Below are 18,811 nucleotides of genomic sequence, written 5' to 3'. Positions count from 1 at the left end.
TGTATGCATATTTATGTTAAAATTGAGTGCTCTTTAAGATCTCTTGGTGATAGGTCATTAGCAAGAAAGAGAAAGTAAGACAGAACATTTCCCTATTTCTGGTAAACCAAACAGTACCAGAAGCAAAAGCGGTTTTAGGAGACTGTGCCCCTGGCTTCCTGAGGTCCTTTGAGTGCATTCATTCCTTGGCTTTCCTTTCTAACACCTGCCACTTTAAATCCCTTGCTTTGCATGGCCATTGGACTTTTAGATTCCCTCCTTATCTTTGACCTTTTTATTTAAGGATGTGACTTTTAACTAACCTTTGGCCTGTGGGTCAGCAGTTAAGCTGTCCATTCTCTCATACTCCTTTCATCTTTTGCCTTTTTAAGGACAAAGCCAATTGTGCATAACTTTTACATATTTTGGCCATCTCAAACCATTCTTAGGTGGGGAAACCTCCGAAGGCAGGTGCTGTCAGGGGCACATTGAATAGAAATGAGAAACAAAGTGTTAAGAAGAGCATTAGACTTTGGGTTTCTAAGGAAAACACAGCCTGTTCAAATTTCATTTCAATGTCCTCTTTTAGGGGAGGCTAGAGGATTATTCTTAACAGAGGCAGTCTTGATACAGTCTTCTCTTTTTGAAAGTGAGGTCTCTTGCAGGGCTGTTCTGAGGAGTAAATGTTAGAAACCATCTCTCTCCTTAGGAGATCTTAGCTTACTGGAGAAGGGGGACAGAATACACACAGACGTCTGTAACCTAGAGTAGAGGAAGTAAGGGTCACGATGCACAAAAGGAATTCTAAGAAAGGAGAGTTCAAGTTGAATGGTGGAAATCTAGGGGGACTTCATGTAAAAGATGGTTTTAAGAGGAGTCCAGCTTTGTGAAGGAGTGGCATTGAAGATCAGTCATGAAGGATAGTATTGAGTGGAATTTGGTGCAGGTGGAAGGGTGAGTAGAAGGAGAATGGGAACATTCATGCCTGCAAGTAGAATCACAAGAGAAAAGTCAGAGATATTAAGAAGTGGAACATGTCTGGGGACCATCAAGTGAGGTAGTTTCATGAGCATGTATACAAGATGCTGAAGGTTTGATAGCTAAGGAGTGATCTGATCCCAGCTGTGGTTTGAAGATAGTGAGGGTGAAGGTGTGTAAGGTGAAATGAAGAGAGAGCCAGAGGTAAAGAGAGAGAGAGAAAAGAAAGATTAACGAGGGCATGTTAGATTTTTTTCTAGACTAAAGATAATGGTGGGGGAGGGGGTCAAAGCCAGAACAGTGGTTGTGAGGCTGGAGAGAATAGGTGGAAAAGCTTAGTAAATTGATGAAATTATTTTTGTTAAGAATAATTTCTTTTCTTAAATAATTTATTTGCAATAAATTAATAGTTCAATAGCAAATTCAATGGTTAAAAACTCATAAAACACATCAATAAAAAATCTTTGGTTAATATATCTAATCACATTCTATAAAGCACAATAAATCAACTTCAATAAAAAAGCATATGAAGATTACTGAACTCCACTGAAAAGAGGTAAGCATGACAGTAAGGTGCTTATCTGTTTTCAATCCTAAAAAACTTAGAGGTTGAACAGGTCTGTAGAAAGTTTGGACACTGGGTCAAGAAATCAGGCACCCATGTCTTGAGTTTCCATTTATTGTCCATGGGACCTCTGAAAAGTCACTTCATAACACTCTGGACCTATTTTCTTCTCTATAAAATGAGGATGAAATTAGCCAATCTCACGATTGATATAAATCAAGCGCCCTGTTTATATCTGGTTTCCAGAAGTTTCTAGTAGTGCCCATAGCAGTCCAAACATTTTTTTTTCAAGTAACAGAGTAGCATAGATGATATAATCCGCCTACACTTTTTTGTTGGGTTTCGATAATCCAAAAAGATATGTACCATCAGTGAACTAGAATGTGTTTTAATGGAAAATTCTTACCACTACACTGTATAAGTTGAGTATAAGACACCAAGGAAGACCACAGAGCAATGTTTGAATTTGCTTCCAGTCTTAGGAATACCCTGCCAAAGGTTTTGATCCATGTGTTCCTACAGTTCCTTTTGACAGTCATTTTAACCCCACATAACATGATATACCAAAATCAAAGCTTGCAGAATAATTTAAGAGGTGAATTACATCAAGTAATATTTTAAGTGTTTATTCATTTATCAAGGGAATTTCCTGCAGGGTTTCTTTAAATCATTATCCCCCTCATATAGTTTAATGATAACTCAATCTCCTCATGACTTTTCAGGAGCACTCTCTTACACTTCAGTGGAAAGGTTCTCTGTACTCACAGGCATGGTTCCAACAGCAGAAAAGGGCCCTAATTCTGAGAAGAACAGTAAAATCCTACATTCAGGCAAAGAGGTCCTCTGTGTCCTCCTCAGCAACATGTTAATAGGAAGCTAATATAAAAAACACTATCAAAAGTGTTATTTTAATTTAATGCCAGATGAGAGAGTAAGTAATGTTTTTCAATTGACAATTGTCATCAAAGCTTTGAGATATACTATCAGTTGGTAGTCTGGGGACAAATTTAAGTCCATAGAAACTCATGAGCAAGAAATGCACATGAGGAGGAAGTCCCTTAGTCTCTGTGCTTATGTTTCCCCGGACTATTCTGGGTCCATAGGGAAGTGTACAGAACACAGTTTAAAGAAAGGACCTAGGGGCGCCTGGGTGGCTCAGTTAGTTGGGCGACTGCCTTTGGCTCAGGTCGTGATCCCGAGGTGCGGGATCAGTGCCGCATCAGGCTCCCAGCTCCATGGAGAGTCTGCTTCTCCCTCTCAACTTCTCCCCTTTCATGCTCTCTCACTCTCTCTCAAATAAATAAAATATTAAAAAAAAAAAAAAAAAGGACCTAGAAGGAAAACATATTGCATTGGATAAATGCTTTGGGCTATGAGTGGGAATGCTGTGTAGATGTTAATGGCATTACGACCTTGTTATTTGCGGGGAATGAGATTCTGGGGGAGCCACATCTGGCTTTTTTTCTGATCACCAAACTAAAGAGGCTTACTTCAACCTTCCATAAATCAATACCCTCTTTCTAGAGTCACAGGAAATTTAAATTCATCTATTATGTATACACAGGAATCCCATAATTGCAAATCCATCAATTTCCTACCTGTGCTTCAGAAGGTTTTGAAACCAATGTACTGTCAAGAACTTTAGGGTAATAACATGTCCCAGAGACAATCAAATGACATTATTTGTATTCTGGGCTCAGCTATGGGATTCATCCTTGAATCCATCTTTGAATCCAATCATTGGGGGCACGTGGTTGTGAGTAGTTCTGCCAGATCCACGCTGTTTCGTTGACTAGTAGGTACCACCCCTCCCGGCATAGGATTGAGCTAATGCTCCATAGCAAAGAAGACAAATGACAAAGTCATTAATTCATTAAAGTCTGGTATTACATTCCTATTGTCTACTCTAGATCTTTTGTTTAAACTAAGCTCTCTGTTAAATGAGTCATTAAATGGGAGTATTTATTTTCATATTTTCATAAGTATATTTGAATTTTACAGGTCTTAAATCAGCAGGAACTTGGGCCGAATTAAACGTTTTAATGTCTGACATGTGCAACTAAGGCGTTAGATAACCTATTTTAGCTACCTGTTTTTCATAAGAAAACCAGGAACTCTAATTCTTAAATTATCAAGTCCTTTCCTCTAACAGATATAATCCACCATTCAGCTTTAGAGATAACAAAGATATAAATGGTTCAATGCAGGTAATACTTCATATTTCCACAGGGATAAAGGATGCAGAGCTCTTCCACATGTATCTGCTATGTTCCTGTAATCCTCACGTGTGAGAAGGGTCTCTCTCATGTTTCCACAAGTCTCCAAGTTGGTTTCTGTGAGGGCTCTCTTCACATTTATCAACCTTATTTTGTTCACCCTCGATCACATATACCTCATTTTTCAAAACAAACAGTAAAATGTTTTCTGAGGGAAGCATTTTCTACTCATCCATTTGAGATCTGTTATGGGAAAACTCTTTCCTTATAATTGAAATCAGACTGAGTAAAACCGTGATTTCCAAGCCTGTTTTTAACCTACGCTTCCCCCCTCCCAAACAACATCGTATGCAGATCTTGGATACATAAAATAGAGGCAGGCTGCTCTGTCTGGAGCTCCGGGGGTAGCAGACTCCAAAGCCATCTTCCTCATGGCCTCTGTCTGGCTCCCTGCAGCTGTCCCTGAGCCACCTCCCGTGAAGCATAAGTGCATTCCTCACAAATTATTCATCAAGTTGACACTGGAACATGCAAAAGGCTGTCAACAGCCAGTGGCTTCAGAGCAAGGGCTGCCCTGGGTGATGACAACTGGAGCCCCACTACGCAATGCTGTGACTTGGGTCAAGTGAAGGGACCTGGTAGTCATCGAGTAGAGTCCTGTCCGGCAGGGGGGATCCTTGGGGGAAGAGTCCCAGAATGTTTCCCTGAGCAGCCACTCCTGTTTGCTGCAGGGTTTGCTCCCCCAAGACCTTGACCAAGAAGTTGATGTACCTCATTGCCAGGCGAAGTGTTTCATTTTTGCTCAGCTTTTTGTCTGGAGGGTGAGTGGGGATGAGCTTCCTCAGCTTGGCGAAGGCGCTGTTGACGTTCTGCTGCCTCCACCGCTCCCTGGTGTTTGTGAAGATCTTCCTGGTCATGTCTGAGCTCCTGAGACAGGAAAGAGAAAGGGCCCTGAGGGCCAGTACTATGTAAGCGATGGTGGGTGTCGCATGTCCTGCCAAGGATTTGAGATGTTAGATCTTTTTGACCCACGTCAAAATTTAGGAAATTCCACTTCCTCATTTTTAGTTTTGGGGGTTTTATTTGTTTGCTTGCTTGCTTTTTCCTTTTTCTTTTTTTAAAATATTTATTTATTTATTTATTGGGTTTTCTAATAAGAGAAGAAAATGTGGCAGAAAAAAGGACAGGGTAAGAACAATACCCTTCAGCCTTTTTCTCCTGAGCTGTTTTGAAGCCTCCTGTTGCAAGGTGGTTTTATCCCAGTATCCCCACTATTTATCACCAACTCCTCCAAATTATTCAGAATCAGGCATAGTATAGGATTTAGTGCTTGCGCAGATAAAATATACATTTAGCCAATAGGGAGTTAAGTATGGAGTCTCTAAAATAAATAAACAAATAAAAGCTGTAGTCCTGGGACACCTGGGTGGCTCAGTGGGTTAAGCCTCTGCCTTCGGCTCAGGTCATGATCTCAGGGTCCTGGGATCGAGTCCCGCATCGGTCTCTCTGCTCAGCGGGGAGTCTGCTTCCTCCTCTCTCTCTACCTGCCTCTCTGCCTACTTGTGATCTCTGTCTGTCGAATAAATAAATAAGTAAATAAATAATTTAAAAAAAAAAAGCTGTAGTTCTAGATTTCCCTAATAAGATAATTTGGGGAATGACGATAATAGTGCAGCTCCCCTCTTAGCGGACAAACTTCACCTGGAGAGTTGGGCCTCACTGCACAAGATCTAAAATATCCAGCCTGGACCACGTTTAGAAGAGGATGAACAGAGTGATGAAGTGTCTTGAACCCCTATTGTATGAAAGACAGAAGTGGGGCTATTTGGCATGACCAGAAGAAAAGACAAGAGACAGGTGGGTGCAACAGAAAATATTCAGGCCTCCACAAGCCTGTGCTTGGGTGACCTTTCCAACTTGGGGAGAGCTGATTATCACCATCTATTGCCAAATTTTCCTTTGCCATTTTTAATCCATAAAGGCACAGGCCCCTTTTGCCAGGCAGCCTGGATTAACATGCGTTAATGGGAACGCAGATGATGCAGGAGCAAACAAAGCCCTCCGAGATCTGGCGTGCGGTGGGCGCTCTACTCTGAAAATAGGAACCCGTCATCCCTACTGAAACTCTGGGTGAGAAGGAAGCAGTACCTTCACCAGATCCCTGCAGTCCTGGAGGCAGGTCCAGCAGGAGCTCAGCACAGGGAAACGCCACCATCTCTGTCAGAGGGTGTGTGTTCTGGTCACAGCAGCAAACATGAACCAGCTGTGAGGCACTGCCTCACTGCCTCACTTGACCAACCCGAGCCTCAGTTCCTCAGCTATACAATGGGCATGAATTATACCATCCTTTCTTCACAGTTTGATGTGAAAGCATTCTGGGAACCATAAGCTGAGGAACTTAACTTTGCTTTGTGCCAGGCATCATTTCTCACGCATTACCTCACACTGCATACATACGCAAGCAGTGTTGGTTGTAGACAGTATTGGAGGCACTGCTGGGATTGGCCAAGGGCCACCGACATGGTCCAGAAGTCATTTCACTACACTGTGTGCTGGCATCTCTGCCCTTCAGTAGGAACCAAATGACATCTCAGTTAATTAGAACAAGGCACTCTGTTACCCTCAAGCCCTGACTCTATAGGGATCCGTTGCCAATGGAAGCATCTTCGTGTGGGTAAGGACAGAGGCTTTGGAGCCAGAACTTGGTTTGGATTTTTGTTTCTGCTCCTTAGCTGAGCAATCTACTTAAACTCTCTGTGTATCAAATGCCTCGTAAGTAAAAGGGGACTCGGGGTGCCACCTGTAAGGACACATAAGATGATCCACATAAACCACTTTAGTGAAGGGTCTGGCACACAGCCAGTGGTCAATAAATATTAATCACAATTATTACCTCTACCAATAAAACAGTTCATTGCAACATAGCATTTTTCTTTCCTAATGAAGCAGCTACAGTGCAGTAGAAAAGGTCTGAGCTTGATTTATGGATTTGTTTGTTCTGCTCTATCTGTCTATGGATGTGTGTGTTGGGGTGTGTGTGTGTGTATGCAGAGCAAAATACCTAGATGGATTCAGGCTAAAGTGTTGACCGTGGTTCCCTGGGGGAGGACCATGGGTTGGGGGCAGATAGAAAAAGGAGATGGGTGTGTTTTATCTGACATAGGTGGGTAATATTTTACATTTTTATAACTAAAAAGGATTCATATATTATTTGCTTCATAATTGACAAAAGCTAAAAAAGTTTATGGGCCTTAATGTAGAAAGACCCAGCTGTGAATCTCAGCTCCCAATTTCTTAGTTATACAATTCTGAGAAAATCACTTAACTTCTTTAAGCCTTGATTTCTTCTCTAGAAAATGGAAATAAAGCCATTTCCAGGGTTCTTGTGAGGTTTTATAATATATTCTGTGAAGCATATAAATACATAAATGAGGCAATACAGTGCCTGCTACATAGGTGCTTAATAAATACAAGGCTTCTCTTCCCTATGCAGATGGGAAGGGTCGTTACTCCAAAGAATAGCATTTTTCAGTCATGCGTATGGCCCCAGGACACTTCCCCATCCCTGCACTTGTTGCCTTTCCCGCTTCTGTCTGTTTTGGAGACAGAGGGCTCTGTTGAGAACCCAGTGATAATGGAAAGGGATGGCAGCCCAAGCTCACTGGCTGGTCTCAGGCTCCTTCCACCAGCCACTTGGGTCTCTGTGGAGAAACGTTTAGTAGGACCCATGATCCAGATACAATCATACACACTGAGCTTACGTATCAACACTTACTGACCATATGTGGCGGACATGGTGCTGCCCGCTGTATCCTGAGGAAACCAGTGCCTTGTGAATGGAGAGAGCAGCACCTACTCCAGGTATTCTAGGGGCCTTCCAGGCATACCATGTATCCTTCCAAACTGAAGGGGGTGGACCAGGTGATGCGGGGGGCCTCTTTCTGCTCTAAAAAGCCACAGTGCCCTGCCTATTGCCTTTGATCTTACTTGGTCAGGTCTAAATAGCCTCATCTTTTATCTACAATAAAAAATATGAGTGTTGTCAGAACTGTAACCAAGTAAAATTAACATATGACAGTTTGAACCTAAATTAAGGGATTTTAAGATAGAAAACTATCCAGTTTAGCTTACACTGAGGCTGGCTGCGTTGCAGCCGGGACTGTGGGAGCAAAGTTATTTTCAAGCTTCTCTTGTCAAAAGAGAGTTTAGCTCACTCACTAAGTCAACTCTGGTCCCTTGTGGTCGGGGTCGGGGGAGGGGGGGGAGCGTCTCTTTCAAGCTGGAAGAAAAAGATTAAGCAGGATAAACTAACTGGTGTTCTCTTCTAAGAGGGCTCGATTCTATTGTGCTAGAAGCAGACAGAGGAAATCAGGAGAGGAAAAGATGGGCTTCAGAAATGTAGCCTGCCATCCTAGAAGGAGCTTAATAATGCCTTGTTGATTTATCCTCAAGGGTGTTACTCTCCTCCACAGGGGGAAATAGAAATCAGTTCTTTAACAAGCTGGGAAAATTCAAAGCAGTGGTCACTGGGAAATTACTAATGTACTCATTAAATCAAAGGAAAATTGCACTTAGTGCTTTTCCAGTTATAAGGACTGATTACTGCTAAGCTTGATTTCAGAATAATTTAAGAGCTTAAAAAATGCACCAGATGCCGCAGAATCAGAAAACATCTGATAGATGTCAAAACAGAGGTAAAACATGTTGTCCCAGGTCACATGGGGAGTAAGTGGCACAGCCGTGTGTCCCACGCCTCTGTATTGATGCATCTTCGTCACCACCGACTTCTGCTAGGTCAGAGTACATAAACTTTTTGCACCATGGTTTCTTCTGGGAGTCTGGGGAAGCCTAAGAGAGGACTCAATCTCCCAGAACAATGATTCAAAATACATAAAGTAAAAAGCCTTTTGTTCCCTCTTCAGAATAATTATTTTAAATGCATGAACTGAAATACATAACACATAAAATCACCAAATAATTATTAAAATAATTTTAAAATGCAAAACAGTAATAATATGTTTTGTTTTTAACATATAAAGTATTTATTACTATAATTTCTACATAGTGATGTGTAATCAAAAGATATGCAATGTCTGTGGATTAAGGTATTTAAGATTTCTATTGGTGACCTCATCACTAGTACTACTTTTTATTACCTACATTAGTAAATAAAGGAAATGGTAAATTTAGATCAAAGGTTACTGGAAATGAAGATGTAATTTTTTCCCATCCAAGCATATAGAACCCCTGATTTTTAGTTCCATGCCTCTGGTTGGGTAGGTGTCACGGACCTGGGGTTAGGAATGCCTAGGCAAGACGAATGTAATGGTAAAAATAGTAGGAATATAGGAATATAGGGGTGTACAAACTTCTCTCTATTATATTGTCACCACTGAAGTTAACAAGTTACCAGAGAGAAGAATGACAGTTACGCACCTACAGAAAGTGACCAATGCCCCCAAAAGGGATTGCTGCTTTTTTGTGACAGTGGTTTCTGCACACAGAGCCTGGGGCACCAAGAACATTCCTGCGGTGGCCTGTCCCAGGCATTCGGACTCACATGGCTCTTTGTTCATAAGACTTAAAATTTCTCCTCCAGTCATTTGGTCATGTGCATTTGTCTCTTCTTTTGTCTTTTTCTTGAAAATAAGTGAAAACAGACTCCAGAAAGAAAGAGATGGAAGGTAGCCTCTAGAATTGGGTTAGGGAAAGGTACAGAAACTCCAACACTGGGAATAGTTTTGCCTTTTGAAATCATTATAGAAGTAACACATGCTCATCCAAGAAACAGACAAACAAGCAGTACACAAGTGCATAAAGTTAAAAAATAGAAGTGTCTCTATCTATCTATTCAATCCTACTCCCCAGCAGTAGCCAGTTTGGTGTGCGTAAATATAATATAGATCCTTTATATAGAATACATATGTCCTTTAAAAATCGGAACACATACACATAATAGTATGTGTTCAACTCTGCACGTTGATGCTCTAAATAAATACATTCACCGTGAGTAACTGTCTTTGGGAGGGCACCCCGCTCTCCCGGAGAGCTGCCTCTTCCACCTGCGCCTCGCCGCCTGACACACCTGAATTCTCCGCCCACCGCGCCCAACCTGGAGCCCCAGCCCACTTCACTTCCTTACTTCTGTCTTTTCCTTTTTATAACCTTCACTCCCCCTAGCCTGAAGTCTGCATCCAGGAAAGCAGCAGGCGCTCAAGTTTCGCACCTGCCAGGTGCGGGGAAGTAGCTCACCCAGACGCAGAAGCTACCCTAACGGCCCTCGGGGGTGCTGCGGGGTGCGTTCAGCATCGCATACCAAGGTGAAGCAGCCAGGCCGACGCACAAGGGCATCACTTTGCTTCCCCGCAGTCGCGCCACCACCCCTACTCAGAAACCCCCGGGTCTTCTCACTGAGTCGACCTGGTAGCTGCTACCAAGTCGCCTCCACACCTCTGTCCTCCCGGGCGAGTGAGGCTCGGATTCCGGGGCTGCGCGGGAGACCCGCTGGCCCACGAACCCCGCCCGGGTAGCGCCCACTCCCCCCCACGCCCCCCCCCCCCGCCCCGGTCGACGCACCTCCTCGCCTGGAGCCGGGAGACCGCGCCGTCGTTGTCGCCGTGGCTGGCCGTGTGCGCCCTCGCCTGGACGCCGCGCCGCCACCGCTGCCTTTATAGGACGCGGTCCTTTGTCTCCGGGACTCACGGGACCCCTTCCCGCACGGGATTCCCCCCCTTCCCTCCCCACTCCCTGTTGCCCTGCTTCCCAGGCCCACAACCCAGACCCACTAGATCAGCGGTTGTGGGGGTGGGATTCGAAATCTGCGTTTTCACTAAACATTCCAAGAGATGAAGATGCACAGTGATACACAGCGGTCACTGCACTGGGCAGACACCCGGTTCAGGCATCTCCGGGTCCACAGTGCTCAGCACACAGCTTGGTTATTTCAGTGGCCTTCTACTCGGCTTTCTTCTTCTATGCTCTCTCTGCTATCCAGCATCACCCAGAAGAAACCTATGAAAATCCAGTTTGGATTCATGTCACTTCCTGTTCAGAACCCTTATGTGGCTCTCCATTTCACTGAGAGTTAATCTGAAGTCTTCACAATGGCCCCTAAAATACTCTTCACCTGACCTGTCTCCTTCTTCTCTTCCTGTGGTTTAGTCAAATGTAGCCACCCTGACCATTGTTGTTTCAGGAACACACCAAACACCCTCCTGCCTCAGGGCCTTTGCATTGCTGTCTCTGCCTCCAACACTCTGCCTCCAAGTTATCCATATAGTTTCCCACCTCCACCCCCACCTCCATTCATTCATTCCACCATTATCACCTACTATGGCCTACCCTGCTCAGGTGCAGGGAGACAACTTCAAACAAAACAGACACAAATCCCTGCCCTCAAGGAGCTGAGATCCTTCAGATCTTTGGTCAAACGTCATCTTCTCATGCAGAGTCTCTGAGAATCACATCTAACATTGTACTTCACACACATAGGGACTCTTCATCAACCTACCCTGCTTTATTCTCTTTAGTGCTCATTCCCATTTAGTAATTTTTTAAAAAGATTTTATTTATTTGACAGAGAACACAGGTAGGCAGAGAGGCAGGCAGAGAGAGAGAGAGAGAGAGAGAGATAGAGAGAGAGAGAGGAAGGGAAGCAGGCTCCCTGCTGAGCAGAGAGCCTGATGTGGGGTTCCATCCCAGGACCCTGGGATCATGACCTGAGCTGAAGGCAGAGGCTTTAACCCACTGAGCCACCCAGGCATCACCACCACACCCCCAATTTAGTAATATTTTACTTATATATTCTATCTCCTCCCAACCCCAGTGAATAGGCATTCATCAAACATTGGTTGATTAATGAATGAATAAGTAATTAATTTCTAGACATCACATTCTCTGAAGGACCCAGCATAGAATTTAGTACAATAAACTCACAATGCATTACCGCATAGTGGATAAGAGTAAAGGATTCTGGGGTTGCATTACCCAGGTTGAAACCTATGGTCTAAGCATGGAACTGGCACAAAAACAGACACAGAGATCAATGGAGCAGAATAGAGAATCTAGAAACAGACCCTTAAATCTATGGTCAACTAATCTTTGACAAAGCAGGAAAGAATGTCCAGTGGAAAAAAGACAGCCTCTTCAACAAATGGTGTTGGGAAAGTTAGCAACCTGAAGAAGAATGAAACTAGACCATTTCCTTACACCACACACAAAAATAGACTCAAAACGAATGAAAGACCTCAATGTGATACAGGAATCCATCAAAACCCTAGAGGAGAACACAGGCAGTAATCTCTTCGGCCTAGCTGCAGCGACTTCTTCCTAGACACATCGCCAAAGGCAAGGGAAGCAAAGGCAAAAATGAACTATCAGGACTTCATCAATATCAAAAGCTTTTGCACAGCAAAGGAAACAGTCAACAAAACCAAAAGACAACCAATAGAATGGGAGAAGATAAAGGGCTAGTATCCAAAATCTATAAAGAACTTATCAAACTCAACACCCAAAGAACACCCAAAGAACACCCAAAGAACAAATAATCCAATCAAGAAATGGGCAGAAGACACCAACAGACATTTCTGCAAAGAAGACATCCAGATGGCCAACAAGACACATGAAAAAGTGCTCAACATCACTCATCATCAAGAAAATACAAATCAAAACCACAAAGCGATACTACCTCACACCAGTCAGAATGGCTCAAATTAACCAGTCAGGAAATAGCCACTCTGGAAAACAGCATAGAGGTTCCTCAAAATGTTGAAAATAGAGCTACCCTACAACCCAGCAATTGCATTACTGGGTATTTACCCTAAAAATACAAAGGTAGTGATCCGAAGGGGCGTGTGCACCCAAATGCTTATAGCAACAATGTCCACAATAGCCAAACTACGGAAGGAACCTATATGTCCATCAACAGATGAATGGATAAAGAAGAGGTGGTATATATATATAATGGAATACTATGCAGCCATCAAAAGAAATGAAATCTTGCCATTTGTGACGTGGATGGAACTAGAGGATATTATGCTAAGTGAAATTAGTCAATCAGAGAAAGACAATTATCATATGATCTCTCTGATATGAGGAACTTGAGGGGCAGGGCAAGTGGGCCATGGGGAGTAGGGAGGGAAAAAATGAAACAAGATGGGATTGGGAGGGAAACAAACCATAAGAGACTCTTAATCTCAGGAAAAAAACAGGGTTGCTGGAGGTGTGAGTGGTGTGGGGAAAGGGTGGCTGGGTTATGGACACTGGGGAGGGTATGTGCTATGGTTAGTGCTTTGAAATGTGTAAGCCTGATGATTCATAGACCTATACCCCTGAGGCAAATAATACATTATATGTTAATTAAAAAATAAAAAGAAATAAGAGAAATATCTGGTCCACCCCATTTATGTGATCCTAGGCCAATTATATAACTTCTTCCTCCCTCAGTCTCCTCATCTGGAAAATAGGGACAGTGATAGGATTGTAAGGACAGCTACTGGCTCGCTTCCCTGGGAGAGGATTATATAGCCCCACCCATTGCCATGGACTGACAGTGCCTCCCTGTAGGTGATGGGAGAAGACTTCCCCAACCACCGCTGGGCTTGGCCATGTGACTTGCATCAGCCAATGAAATGTGAGCAGACCTGCTGTCTGGGGTGATGAAGTGGGAGCTTTAAGAGTGATTCTAGTTGGGCTATCATGTGAAAGTTATGTTTGGGGTTGCTCTTTCAGCCTGAAAGGCGTGGAGCAAACCCATAACCAACCATGGTTCTCATGTAACATGAGTGAGGGTTAAATCTTTGCTGGTGTAAGTCACTGAGACTTTGGGGTTATTTGTCCCCCTCCTCAAAAAAAAAAAAAAATGCAGTTCTAATGATAAATTTAAAAAGCTGTTGCATGAATTGCTAGAGTCTCGGGAGGTGAGAAGGTGAAGAAAATGCTACATCTGACTTCATGGAATTCACAGCCTTTGGGAGGGAGAGACATGACAAAAAATGACTAAATACAAGACAGTCCAGAGTGTCAGAGAGTATGAACTTGGAAATGGGGAGGAACACTAATTCTAGTTGGAGGATCAGAGATTGCTTGTGGGAGGGATGGCATTTAAACCAGGCCCTGACACAAGGCTGCCTCTGACATTTGTGGGACGCAGGAGAAAGGAACCAATGGAGACTCCTGACCCATTTCCATTCTGTTCTCACTGCTTAGCTCTGTTCTACTCTGTGAAGGGCCTTATGTGTATGATGTGGACTTCCAGGTCACATGGACCTAAGGAAGAGCCCTGTGTAGGTTCTAAAAATGGCCACTGGAGCAGAAATTCAGGTCCTAGATACCTGGTCTAAATCCCAGGGTCCTGGATACCCAGAACGTGATCCAGAATGTGGGACATGGGCCCCAGCTGGGTACTGGAGGAGGGCTAGTACAGGGCCATCTAAAGTGTATCTAAAAAAGCAGTGGTCCCGGGGCGCCTGGGTGGCTCAGTGGGTTAAGCCGCTGCCTTTGGCTCAGGTCATGATCTCAGGGTCCTGGGATCGAGTCCCATATCGGGCTCTCTGCTCGGCAGGGAGCCTGCTTCCCTCTCTCTCTCTCTGCCTGCCTCTCTACCTACCTGTGATCTCTCTCTGTCAAATAAATAAATAAAATATTAAAAAAAAAAAAAAAAAGGTAGTGGTCCCAGTTGCCTGGGTATCTGGGGTGAAGAATGGAGAAGATTACAGGAATTACACTGGTAGGAGTGGAGAAGACAGTCATGTGACACCAGCTGTGTGGACTGAAGATGGGAGCATCCGTTTAGATTTACAGGATACAAGGCTCATTCTGGTGGCAATGCAAGGGATGAATTGGAGGGTGAGTTGGACAAAATTAATTGGTCAACTTGTGCACAAAGGGGGCCTTTAGAAACACTACTTGATATTTCCAGCAAACATCCCCAAGTTGTCCTCTTTCTGCTCTTCCGTCTTCTCTGTGCTCTGTGGAAGTGGAACTGTGGCCTCCCACTGCCCAAGCTTTTCTACCATGCCCTGTTATTTCACAATTCTGATAGACCGGAGGTTATATTTTAAACCAAGGGCTTATACAACCTTTATCTTAGCTGAAAGCTTGTAAGGGAATATATGTGCTTAGTGGCATATTCTGAGATTGTAAAAAAAAGAATTGTGGCAACTGGACCACAAGATCAGAAACGTGTGATGCAAAATAAAACAAGAAGCTGTAAGTGGGATCTGTGCACAGCTGGACAGGAGCTTCAGAGAAAGGGGCACAACTGACCAGGGTCGACATCTGTTTTCTTCTCAAACCTGTCTTACACACTATTGCTGCCTTTATCATTGTTAAAATGGGGAAACATTTGGGGGCATCATGCCACCAGCAGTGATTCTTCAGATGATGGGCCCTCTCCTATCCCAGTCTCCCAGTGCTGGGAGTTAGGGGCTAGGTCCGGTTCCTCCCGGGAAGGGGTTGAAGGAGGAATTTACATAATCCGATTATTGGGGGATTAAGTTTGGGCAGCTAAATGCCTCTGTGTGCTCAAGCTAAAACCCTTACTATTCATGGCTCCCACTGCCCCCTGGAGAGACTGCACCTGCAGACCCCTGCTGAGGGAAAGGCAGGTCACTAGGAGAGCCTGGTTCTACTGGTTTAATTGATCTGTCTGGATTAGCTTGTGAACACTGGACCTCTAGTCTTCCGTGCAGAGGTTGTCAGCTTCAGGAGAGACCAAACCTGAGGGTTTCAGAAGGGATTTCTGGCCGGGCGCGGTGGCGCGCGCCTGTAGTCCCAGCTACTCGGGAGGCTGAGGCAGGAGGATCGCTTGAGCCCAGGAGTTCTGGGCTGTAGTGCGCTATGCCGATCGGGTGTCCGCACTAAGTTCGGCATCAATATGGTGACCTCCCGGGAGCGGGGGACCACCAGGTTGCCTAAGGAGGGGTGAACCGGCCCAGGTCGGAAACGGAGCAGGTCAAAACTCCCGTGCTGATCAGAAGGGATTTCTGTCAGCCCAGGTGGTTGTGGGCCAAGGTCATTTTGGCTGGAGGTCAAGCATCAGCTTTATTTATCCAATCTTAAAACTCCTTCCTCCCCTCTCATTTCTAACTCCCTTTCCAATCCCCAATTCTGCATTTCCAGGACCCAATCCATCCATCCATCCATCCATCCATCCATCCATCCATCCATCCCTTCTTCCGTCCCTACTGTGTATGCAGCCATCAATTCATTCATCATATGGATTAGCTAGTTCTTGATAGTTAATAGAATTCACTAGTAAATCCTTTCAGGTAGGTTTTGTTCCTTCAGGTGCTCTATCTCTTAAGTTAATTTTGGTACTTTGACATATAAACTTTGACATTTTCAAAATCATTAATAAAGTGTTATATACAGCTATTTGATGATTTTTAAATATATATATATATACCTGGAGCACCTGGGTGGCTCTATCAGTTAAGAGTCTGCCTTTGATCCTATAGCTCTGGGATCGAGCCCCATGTTGGGGTCCCTGCTTGGTGGGGAGCCTGCTTCTCCCTCTCCCTCTGTCCCTCCCTCCCGCTCATGTTCTCTCTAATAAATAAATAAAATCTCTTAAAAAATGAAAATAAAAAATTTATCTACCGGTATTTGTGTTGCCTTTCACAGTTCTCACAATATGTGTTCTCTCTCTTCTTGATTAGCTTTGCAGAATCTTATACATTTTATTGTTCTTTTTGAAAACTACCCCTGGGTTCCAACATTTTTATGATTTTCTAATGTATCAATGTCTACTCTATTAAATCTGTTCTTTCTCATTTGCTTATGTTTATTTCATTCTCTCTCCACCTCCCATTCTTAGATTGAATGTTTATTTTATTAATTTTCAGGCTATGAATTTTCTTCTGACATACCTTTGGTGTCACTCTGTGTTTCCATTTATACTATTGTTGTCATTAGTTTCTAACATCTGTTGTTTATTTTAATTTTTCTTTTTGAAAGTACTTTTAAAATTTCTTTATGGTGGTATTTTTTGGAAACAATTTTCCATTAATTTCTAATTTCACTGTGGTATTGTCAAAGATATGCTCTCTATTTTTTTGCTTTGGGATATTCATTGAGAACTTCTATTTGGTAAAACATATGATCAACTCTTATAAATGATCGATAAGCAATAGAAAAGGAGGTAAATATCCTGTTTGAAAAATAAAGTGTCTAAAAAAAATAATAAATAAATAAATAAATAAAGTGTTTTTATATACCTCCAGTAAATCGATTCTTCACCTTCTTCTTGGAAGTTTTGGTCTGTTTTAATCTCTTTGACAGAGCTGTATGAAAATCACCCTCCACTGCTTCATGTCTGTTCCCTCCTTTCAGTTTTTCCAGGACTACTTGGTTTAGATCTTTATATTTTAAGATACAATGCATTTGAAACATGAAGACTCATGGAAGCTTCATTGATTAAGAGAATAAACCCCATATCAATATAAAAATGGTCTTCTTTGTCTTGCTTCTTGTCGTGAATTTTATATTATGATAATCTACTCTGCATTTCCCAAATAAAACTGTGCTCATTATTTTACGATTAATTCGTAGATGTGTGGGTGTGACTCTTGGTCATAGGTGTTATCTTTCTGTGAAACTTTATTTGGTAAATTAAAATTCCTTAGACTCTGGTGTTTTAAGGAAGCCCCATCACCATGGTGAATTCTTCAAAGCAAATCTCATTCTGGTTTACTTGCTCATTGGCTTGCCTGCTATACACTGTAAATGTCAAGAGGGCAAGGACTTAGCTTCGTTAGTCACTAAACCCCACAAACTGTGCTCGCTGCTCATAAAAGCTGCTTGATAAGACATTTGTTGAATGAATGCAAGACAGCGCTGACTCATTTCTCCAAACAGCTGCCCCCAGCCTTCTGTCCCAGGACACATAGCTTGTTTCTATGGAATGAATGTTTCCAAGGCCATGGGAGGGTTTTGGTAATTGTTTGTTTTTTTAAGGAGAAGAGAAGAGCATTCTGGCTGCTGTACCCAGGATGGGCGAGAAAAGATGTGAGAAGACTAGCTAGCAGGCTGTGACAGGACAGCAGATACTCTTTGACCTCGGGGGTGATATTGAGCCCTAACTGGGGGCCAAGTACCAAACTCTCTATCCCATTGTTTTGCATGGGGTCCTAGGTGTGATGCAAGGCGTTACAGCCAATTTTTCCATTTCATATGAGAAATTATATGCTTTGATTATAAAGTGACATAAAAAGTTATCATCCTTGACAAAACAAAATATTGCTCCCAAACAAGCGAAATACCAAAAAGTATGCCCAAAGAAGCAAGATTTCACCTGCAGCTGACTCTGTTTTACCAGTGGTCCTTAGACAAACATCTTTGCAGAGCCAACAGAAGCTGTAAATTCTCATGGACATTAATGTCACTCCATTCACAGGACCCACAGAGCCACTTAGTGATAAGCTCACCTCCTCTGAAGCTTTCCTGCCTCCCCTTCTCTAACCTCCTGCAAATAAAAAAGTAATAAAGCAAGTGGCTGCAGAGAAGAGCGGGTGACATAGGAAACCAGGGCATCTGGAAAGACAAATAACCTGACATGGTCCACCTCTCTACTGGAGCTCTGGAAAGGGCGTTGGATGAGTGAGAGCTTTGGTCTTCTCTCACAGGGAAAGAGAGATTTGGCTGCTTTATCACAATTTTTGGACTTTCCTGTGGTCATTCCCTAGTCATGACAGCAAAGGAAAGATGCTGGAATCTGCAGACCAGTTTCTGATATGCACTGGTCTCAAGGCCCTGGACATACTCACAGATAGACACAGTCAAGGAAAACAAACCTGCTGTCCACTGGGTTTTTCCCCTGCAGCATACAGTGACTTTAGTTGACAAAGGAAGAGAAACAATATCACTCTGTAAACAAAGTTATCCTTACTTGGAAGGCTGCCATAGGCTGCCGCCAGACATCCCGCATTTCAGAAGCAGCCAACACTGAATCTCAGGATGATCCTCCACCAGATTCAAATGTAAGACCCTGTCTGAATACAGAAGAGGGGAAAGGTGAGTGATTCATCCACAGTCAGATTTGCAAAGATTTCCTGCACTGATGTAACACTCCCTT

At 43.2% G+C, this 18,811-nt stretch overlaps 1 protein-coding gene across 4 annotated transcripts in view; it reads right to left on the bottom strand.

Moving 5' to 3' along the window:
• Positions 1-1,328: 1,328 nt before the first annotated feature.
• Positions 1,329-18,811, bottom strand: part of FKTN (fukutin) — a 97,968-nt gene continuing 80,485 nt past the window's right edge. For 3 of the 4 annotated variants that reach the window (XM_082695100.1, XM_082695104.1, XM_082695103.1), the window contains 2 exons: positions 18,626-18,728; positions 1,329-4,689 (listed from right to left, as the gene is read on the bottom strand). In XM_082695100.1, coding sequence (XP_082551226.1) covers positions 4,338-4,689; positions 18,626-18,728 — 455 coding nt within the window. In that variant the 3' untranslated portion in view covers positions 1,329-4,337. Of the gene's footprint in view, positions 4,690-10,314; positions 10,361-18,625; positions 18,729-18,811 lie in introns of those variants that run through there. The other variant, XM_082695105.1, reaches the window with a different exon arrangement.

This window comes from Mustela nivalis (assembly GCF_964662115.1).
Source record: "Mustela nivalis genome assembly, chromosome: 13".
In the NCBI taxonomy this organism is placed as follows: domain Eukaryota; kingdom Metazoa; phylum Chordata; class Mammalia; order Carnivora; family Mustelidae; genus Mustela; species Mustela nivalis.
This window is presented reverse-complemented; position numbering and strand designations above follow the sequence as displayed.